At 40.5% G+C, this 9,314-nt stretch overlaps 1 protein-coding gene across 1 annotated transcript; it reads left to right on the forward strand.

Moving 5' to 3' along the window:
- The first annotated feature begins 411 nt into the window (after positions 1-411).
- On the forward strand, positions 412-8,268 carry tmem168a (transmembrane protein 168a). The gene is made up of 5 exons (XM_082168585.1): positions 412-485; positions 1,488-2,647; positions 3,249-3,391; positions 5,977-6,242; positions 6,969-8,268. Exons 2-5 carry the CDS (start codon positions 1,559-1,561, stop codon positions 7,514-7,516), a joined length of 2,046 nt encoding a protein of 681 aa, XP_082024711.1. The 5' UTR covers positions 412-485; positions 1,488-1,558; the 3' UTR covers positions 7,517-8,268.
- Positions 8,269-9,314: the final 1,046 nt, after the last annotated feature.

A 9,314-nucleotide genomic window follows, 5' to 3' on the forward strand; every position in this document is an offset into this window, starting at 1 on the left:
GTAGCTTGCCCGTCATGAAAGTCTAGAATTATGTTTTCTAATGCCAACAAAAAAAAAAAAAGGAATCTGCATGACTTTCTGTTTTCTTCACAGGTACACTCAGCCCACAGATACAATGATATTTTCTTAGTAAATTGACTGTAGGTGTGTATAGCTTTATTTTTGGCACATGGAAAAAGTAAATAAGCAACACATCATAGCACAGGATTTTTTTTTTCTTTATTATAAACAGAAAGCCTTTAAATGTTTCGTCATATGTATATCTCCGATAAATCCATGATCAATTTTCAGGTGCTGTCACATACTGGTAATGTATAGTCGACATTACCAGTATGTGACAGCACCTGAAAATCGATCATGGATGTGGAGAAAAGAATTTCTAGGCAGATTTACACTTTGCCTTTGACCCTTCTGAGCCGCCGTAGTTTGGAGTCCGGAAGCACCATGGCTATCGGGAAACTAAAAACTCTTTGCTATAAAGAAATGTAAGAATAATTCAGCTTATATGTTTTACTTTCGAACAACAATTAACCGAATTACAAAAGCCAGTCATAAATACTAATTTGTTTAAAATGTAATCGCGGTATTTTAATGCTTTCAAAGTATTTACAGTGTTAAAGTTGAGATTGTCTGGTCTGGTCTGGTCTAGGCTGATTATGTGGCAGTTTCACATCTGACATCTATTAATCTTGAACCTTGGCACTCGTAATACATTAAACGGGATCTGTCATCTTATGTCTGTTATGTATACGTACATCGTTGTCAGGAAATCGAATGACCATCATGTGTGCAAAACATCTGTTCTCTTATAAGTTACCTAACGTACATCTCTCTTTGTGTAACGTTAGCCTATGTATACAAGTATTAAGATGAAACGGGGCTAGTTGTCACACCTTTTTACTCCATTCACAGTGAATATGTCTCTGGTTTAGGATTTATAGAAACTGTGTTCTGTTTACATACAGTTAAAATACAGTATAATATAACTATATTCTGTATTTATGAAATTGGACTTGAGATATACCGGTATATGAAGAGTTCAGATGCAAAAGCCTCTAAGTGCCATCTGAAATTTTCTTCTAGAATAATAATTTTTATCAAGCTTGTATATTTAAGGTCAGTAATTTCACTTAAATGACAATTCATAGGTCATTTTCATTGCCATTTAAGTGAAATTACTGAACTTAAATATACGAGCTTGATAAAAATGATCATTCTAGAAGAAAATTTCAGATGGCACTTAGAGGCTTTTGCATCTGAACTCTTCATATATATACACACACCATGCCATTGTTTGATTACAGATTCAAAATGAGAATACTCTTTTTTTTCATCATTTATCAGGATGCCTTTTTAAGATGATAGTGTAATTTTGAGATGACATGCATGATCGATACATGTCGATTATATGGATGTGTTTTTGATTATTTTAGAATTGCATCACTGACTTTAGTAACTCTTTTTCCCCCCCCCATTATTGATTTCAGTGGAATGCCTCAACATTATCTTTCTTAGTGTTGGAGGAGTGAGGCCTAATCCTCTGCGATCATACTCAAAAATGTCAGGCCAAGAGGAATTGGACAAGGGTGTGGACATGTGGTCCTCTCTCCGCTGTCTGGGGTATCTCTCCAGCTTCAACCTGCTGGTCGCTGTGTGCTTGGGAATGTACGTACGATGGGAGCAGACCTCAGAATCCATGATTCTGGTCATTTTCATCCTGGGTTTGTTCGTTTCAGCCATAGCTTGTATTCTCTACTACTACTTTTCAATGGAGTCGGCCAGTTTATGTCTCTTCCACCTGTGGTTCGGCTTCTTGCAGGGTCTCCTGTGCTTTCTGAACTTCCCCTCTCTGGAGAAAGACATAAAGGAACAGGTCACAAACTACCTGTTGCTCTCTAGCGTAGCTGTTCGGTCGCTCTGGGCCCTAACAGAACGTCTGTGCGGTAGTGCTAAGTATAAACCAGTCGTTCTGACCTCACCTGAGCTCCTAGAGCTCCTGGGATTTGGTGTAGCAAGCATCAGCTTGGTTTTCCACAAATCACTAGCCATGATTGCTCTGACTTTTGCTTTAATGGCCCTTATTGTGGACCTTCGCATGAAGTCGCCCTTGGCTCTCCCCAATCTTGCCTGCTTTGCTGTAATCACCGCCGTTACCTTCTTCCAGTCCTTGGAGATCCAAACAAACCCCTACGTGCTCAGCTGCTACCTGGGACGGCTTATATGCGAGCCCCTTTTAGACGTCTACTTCAGCGGCTTGTCGGCGACAGAGCGCTGGAAGCAGTTTCTCTCAGCTGGCCGCCTGTGGAGGATATTTTCTCTGTTTCCGCTGGCATTCGTTGAGCTGGCGTTCTTTGTGCTCTGTGCCCTGAAGCTGGGTAACATGAAAGCCTGGTACCTGGTCATCCCTGGCTTCTGCGTCTTTGGCCTCTTGTGGATCCTGTGCCACATGGTGTTCCTTGTCACACTTTGGTGCTTCCACACCAAGCTGAGCGAGTGTCAGAAGATGTGGGCGACCCAGCGCTCACAAACGCTCAATTTGGACAGGATCATGGCCTCCAGGGGCATGCGTCATTTCTGCCTCATCTCCGAACGGCTGGTGCTCTTCTGCCTGATGTCCACTGTCATACTTGGGGCTGTTTCATGGCAGGTAAAGCATGTTGATTAATGCTTTTTAGAATCAATCTAGATATCAAGAATTATGTTTATACTTGACATTAACATCCAAATCTGATGAATCATGCTGCATTATGATACTTTTACTAAAAAACTCTTTCATCCCAAAATGAAAATTATGGCATAGTTCACTGACCCTCATATTGTTCCTGTGGAACACAAAAGAAGATATTTAGAAAAATGTCTCATAAGTAATGTTAAATGGGGACATTTCAATAAACCAGCTATCAGTCCTAATCTAAACGTTACAGTAATCCATTTGAGGTTTAATGTTAAGATATGAATTCTGTAATGAGTCATTAGAAGCACTTACAATTTTGCTAATGTTATCCAGCATGTGAAGCAAATGCAGTGTTTCATTTCTTTTACCAACAAAAGCAATATGCTGGTGAGTCAGATCATTACACTTAATTGAAATGAACAGGTCTGAGAACAGTGTTTGTGTCTAGAACTGAATACTAGCATACTCACTGAAGACTTAGACTGAAGTTAGACTTTGTTTGTTTGCATGTACAACTGTCCTTCCCTTTGAATTCACTTCATAATTGTTGATCACTGAGGGTTCATCTCCGCAGGTCACTTCTGGACTCTTCATGAGTGTGTTTTTAGTGGTACTGCCACTTGAGTCTCTGACTCATGGACTCTTCCATGAACTGGGCAGCTGCTTGGGAGGAACCTGCGTTGGGTATGCGGTGGTAATTCCCACTTACTACAGCAGGTAAAATCATTCAATGGATATATGGCATACAAAGGCATATTCTAACTTGCATGTTGTTCACATGGTCACATGTGCATTGACCGAGATCCATAACCTTGCAGAAAGCAGCTTATTGGTGGTTTATATAACAGACATTAATACCTGAAGAACTGGTTTTCTGAGGAGTCATATTTCTTAGAATCAATTCACAAGCATTTGCATGTATTAATTTAACAGAATCTTTTATGCAAAGTGACATACAAGTGAGAAATATGTGCAGTATTTCATACAGGAACAATATTAGCAGCAATTCAGAGAAAATAAATCAATTCAGAGAAGTGCTATTATTTATGCTTGTGGATTAATTACATACATACATTAATTATGTATTGTTTCTTCTGTTTGTTTTAATCCACATGTACCCATAGATATAGATGCCTCATTACACATACATAAGCCGTCCGCCATATTGGAGCGGTTTGTGAACATTCGAGAGCAAGTTGACTGAGCATCTGAAACCGTGATTAGACGCATCTATGAATATCTATATATGAAATAGACTTGCTAAACACAATACAAGAAGATGAAGGCGTTAGCTGACACGACTTTAAAAAGTTACCATAGTAAAAGTAAAAACATTAAAAGTACCATAGTAAAAACATGTAATATTGAGTTAAAGATACAAGATTGCAAGATGGCGGGCGCGACGACGTAATGTGGCATCTACCTATACATATCTATGTCTGTACCCACCTATTTTTTGTCCTGATATTTGTCAATGTTTTGAGCACTAAAACAGTTTTACATGAACTCTTTTCATCCTTTCTCTGACCCTTAAAATTATACCGTTTTTGCTACTGTACATTTATGACTTTTATAGTATATGTAAATTATCTATATTATGATTGGCTAACCAGCACAGTTCTGTTCTCTAGGTTTTGGTAAAGTTGCTGAATACCGAATAGTCTTTGATATTTGAATAAGGCCGGTGTTACACTACTGAGTTTTTGGTCATGATCGATGTCACAACAATGATGATAAAGTCATTACAAAAACAGCTTTGAATGTGTAGATGAATCAGAAAGATGATAAATATTTATAATGACAACATCAAGGGAAATAGTCTGCTGCCCTACTCTTTATAATCTTGAACGTGCATCTTAAACAGTGCTTTGCTAAGTGTCCAGAAAGAAATAGAGGGGTGTAGAAACCACCCTGGATTGGATCACTATAAACACATGCTGGCATTAAATAAAGTCATAGCCTTTAATAAACCTGGTCTGTTGCTGGTTCCTCTGGGAGAAGCCTGTGCCATGCATACTGAGAGAGAGCGAGGGTGGGGTCCGGGGCAGGCCGTCAGTCAGGTCGCTGATTATGATGTCGATTAGGATGCAGCTCCACAGCCTCTTCACGCTCAGTATTCCAGCACTCTTGGTGAAAAGGCTATGCGTGGAGCAGGCACATGAGGGGAATGTAGCTAGGTGTAATCTTCCATCTGATGGGTACAGATCATGTTTTTACAATGACGAGGGCCTCTTGGGAAGATGAGAGGGGAGGGAGGGATGAGAGAGAAATTCTCTGGTCGACGGGCATGTTTTCATTCGTATCAGATATAAGGGAATGAGCTCTGGCCATCAACCAAATATTCAGATAGTTCACCCAGAAAGCATTTTAATAGTTTATAAAAAAACGTGAACAATTCATTAGTCCTTTTTAATGAAAATCTTGTTTATCTGTTCTGGTAAAAGCCTTGTGGCTAATAAACTTCGTGTGGAATTCAAGTGGAAAGATATTTCAGCAAAATTTTTGCCTTTAGTCATGATATTATTTTTGGTGCTTAAATTGTTGTTGTGTTTAGGAATGTGGGGCACTGAGCCAGGGATGGGTTGAGTGGGAAAAAAAAAACAAGATCTAAAGTAGTAAAGGAAAGAATGGTGAAGAAAACGCAAGCATGAAAGCTAAGTGATTGAGAGATAGAGAGGGATAGAGTCCTGACAAGCAAGCTCAGAGAAGCGGTAATTTCCACTTGAATAGCTCAGCACCTGCCTAGGTAGTTTTCATGGGTCACTGTGCCTTAGACTCGCCATTTCAGTCTTCAGCTAGGATGTCTACCTATGGGAAATACTGGGAAACACTGCCACCACAAATGCTTGGTCTTGGTTTTATAATCTCAATCTTTGTGAAGCAAGGCTACAGGGGGTTATAATGGTTTTAATTTTGATTTGTTATTAGCGAGTGCTGTTCTGGGTGATATTTACTGCAGGAAGTCTTGTGCTCTTTTAGAAAGGCAGAAGGAGTTGACGCTGCAAGGTGATGTTGATCTACTTGCATTTTCGAGCAGATTAATGTCATCCTTACTAAGGCCTTTCTCCTTTTCTTTGAATCCTTTTCTCCATCTTACATTTTGCACTGCTTATTTTCAAGGCCTTTTTCCATTTACTCTCCATTGTGCTTATCCCTCTTCGTTTTTTGTACCTGGGTTAGTGCACACTCAGAAGGTCAAGTTGACCCAGTTAGCAATCAGCCAAGCATCAGCCTTTCTTCCACATTTCATCCATCGCTTTATCCTCTCTCTTTTCTTTTTCTTTTTCTCGACTTCTTTGCAGTGCGGATGGCCAGCCATTGCTATTGCCTCCAGGGCAAGTCCAGGAATTGCACTCCACAGCTACTCTGAATGCTGTGCAGCGACTCTTCTCCCATCACCTCATCCAGACCTTCGGATGTGATTACTCCACCAGTCTAAGCCTGGACACCCTGCAGACCAAACTGCGCTCCTTTCTGGATCTCTGCACCGCCGAAGGCCCTCGGCACGACACTTACATCCTATACTACAGCGGCCACACGCTTCCCAGCGGAGACTGGACTTTGGCAGGTAAGAGCTTGATAGCAATTGATTGGGTGAAATGTATCTAAATTAACTGAGAGTTGAGGTTATGAATTGTAGCATGTCAAAGTATTGGCGAAGACCCAAACTAAATTCATTTCTGTATATCATTCACCAATCGGGAGGTTCTCTTGAATGCTAAAATCAGTATTGCTGGTTCAGGTCTGTGTAAAAGAGATCAAGAAACGAATGCTTTTATTTTAACTAGAATTTAGCAATTTATCGCTCTAAAAGCTCTCTCTGAACTCCACCGTGCTTTATCTTCCTGCCTGTGTGTGCGTCCTGTAACTCGGTGAGGTATTAATCCTCAGGAGCGATATGGGATGTCGCAGCCTCTGTCATAATGTTTGATCAGGCAGCCAGGAATCCTCATTCGGTTTCTGAACGAGGTAGTTGCCGAGTGTTATTCACAAGTCTTCCCCACAGCATTGAAAGCTATCTTTTTATACCTTTACTGTGTTGTTTGCACCATCTCTCCGTTTCCCCTGCAGCAACAGCCTGTCACATCTGTGTCAACACTTTATGTATTTGTGAATGGAAATTTCTTTAGTGAATGCAAACTGGTTTAATTTAACTTTATTGGATATTTGTGTTTTTTGAACTTGTCTTGAGTTGGCAGACCTCTACATAGCAAAAGGTTTGGTCCAGCTTATTCTGCACAGGAAGAGACTTGAGACCTTCTTGCGACTGATTGACAACCTTTCTTGCCTGCAGGTGGCGATAACTTGCGTCTGCAGCAGATCCTTGATATGTGGAGAGAAAGGAACAGTGGCCTCTCCTCCCGCCTCATCCTGGTCCTGGACACTGAGAATTCTGCGCCGTGGGTGAAGGCGGTGCAGAAGGTGGAAGGGATGTATGTTGCGGTACAGGGAGCCAAGATGAGCCCTGTCCAGGATGCCGAAGCCCAAGAAGCCCCCCGTCTGGGAGACTTCACCTCTGAGTGGGTGAAATATAACTGCGATCCTGACAGTGGCGTGCAGTGGTCAGAGAGGGGTCGGGTCATCTCCGCAATATATGGCGTGTCCAAACCCTGGAGTGACTACTCCCTCCACCTGCCCACCGGGAGCGATGTGGCCAAGCACTGGAAAACACACTTCCCCAAGACCACGTACCCACTGGTGGCTGTCGCCAACTGGTGCTGCGGACTCAACCTCCTGTGGCTGTGTAGTGTGTGTTTGCGCTGCGTCAGGAGACTGAAACTCTCTTGGTTCCCTCCCAGCATACTGGACACGGGGCAGGGGATCAAACTAGTCCGATCATAGGGGACCAATTGCTTTTGTTCTACATGATGTATATACATCACCTTATATGTTTTCTATGCAATTTTTGGGATATCATTTATTGAGTGCTCTGTTGCCTTTTACTTTGGTAATCAGTTATCCATGGGAAGCATCATTCACTGTTGAATTCACATTCAGTCCTGTTCCTAGAGATCTACCTTCCTCTTGAGTTCAGTCACATTAATTTTCAATTGAACCCAAATACTTTGATTATAAGGTTCAGGAATGTTTGATTTGAGTCAGGACTAACCCTTGCAGGTAGGTCGAACTTTAGGGACAGGATTGAACACCATTGTCAAATGATGACTTCTTCTGTTTATCTGTTCCCTATATACACACAATATATCCACTTGTCTTGTATCATATGAATCTGTGCTCTTTCACAATATTGAGACTGTCAGTGCCAAGTGCCTTGTGTTAATTTATTAGGCTTTAAGTGGATTTTCTCTGGATGTGGGTGAAATACGTGTATTGCAATGAATTCAGTCTCAGGCAAAGTTAAATAAGAAATCTCAATTGTTCTTTTAGAAGGTTTTTACTTATTTTGTTTTTGCCAAGAAGAAAAGTAGGTCTGGTTTGGTTATTCCTCAAGACCTCTTCAACAGCCAATGTTTAAACCATATCATGCCATAATGTATTTTGTATTTTCAGTGGGGTTTTTGTTTTCAAGAGTTGACCTTTATTAATTCTTTATCAACAGACCAGCATCCTTTAATAAAGACTGTTTAAAATAAGCAGCTTGGGAAGTAAGTGTTCCAGCATGTGCGATATACCTCTGTTTAGTGATGATTAGCTAGCATTAATTGTTCTGTTAATACGACCAGCACTTGGTGTGTCTTAATCGGCTTCCTAGTCAGTTCACTGTCCAAGAGGTTGGCAATTTCATAGTCACTTTCATGCATTTTATTAGTTCAGCACAGGAGGCGGATGAACTATGACTACCTTGAGGCTGTTCTTTCAAAGTGAGGGGAAACACATTTCCTGCTTGTCTATTAAAGTTATGGGGAACTTTCATGCCATCGTTATTACAAACCCTCTAAAAGTTCCTTCTGCTTGTTGACATAAAGATTGTTGTTAGCAGAGGCAAAGTGTAGCATCTTTGCTGAGGTCAGTGATTCATGTAAATACGGCAGAAATGTTTTATGCAATGATTAGATTAAGGCTATAGCTTCATCCTCTAAACTGAATTAGCAGTGCTCTGCTTCATCTATTGAGGGTTACTGAGTCAGAAGCAAACACAAGCACACTCATCGGGACCTCGTATGTCTTTTCAGATCCAGATACATCAGCTGTGAGTAAGCAGATGTCAAGAGTCGTATGATGGAACTGCATGATTGGGTCAAAATCATAACATGGAAATGCACAGTTAAGGTGTTTGAAAAATACAAATAAGCTTTGCATACAACAAACAATTAATTTGTGAAGATTCAATGCAATTTTTTTAAGACGACGACTTTTGACCAAGCACGTCTATAATACCTGAGAAAGCTATCCATAAGAACATGCACAGCCTCAGGGCTGTACCAGAGACAAGTCATTGGTAAAAACATACTATAATACAATAAAATACATAAAAATATATTTATATGTTGCTTATGAAAAATTGCATTTTGTAAGAATACAACTTTTGGCCAATTTTTAAATAGCTGGAGAATAAGTAAGAATAAAGAATGGCATTTACCAGCAGTGCAATTCCCTCTTGCATGCATGGTCTCAAAGCTCATTGATATGTCCTGATTTCAATTGTGATTTCAAATTATTTATCTGAACAGCTGCAGCT

The sequence above is a fragment of the Leuciscus leuciscus genome (assembly GCF_965113295.1).
Source record: "Leuciscus leuciscus genome assembly, chromosome: 4".
NCBI classification, from domain to species: domain Eukaryota; kingdom Metazoa; phylum Chordata; class Actinopteri; order Cypriniformes; family Leuciscidae; genus Leuciscus; species Leuciscus leuciscus.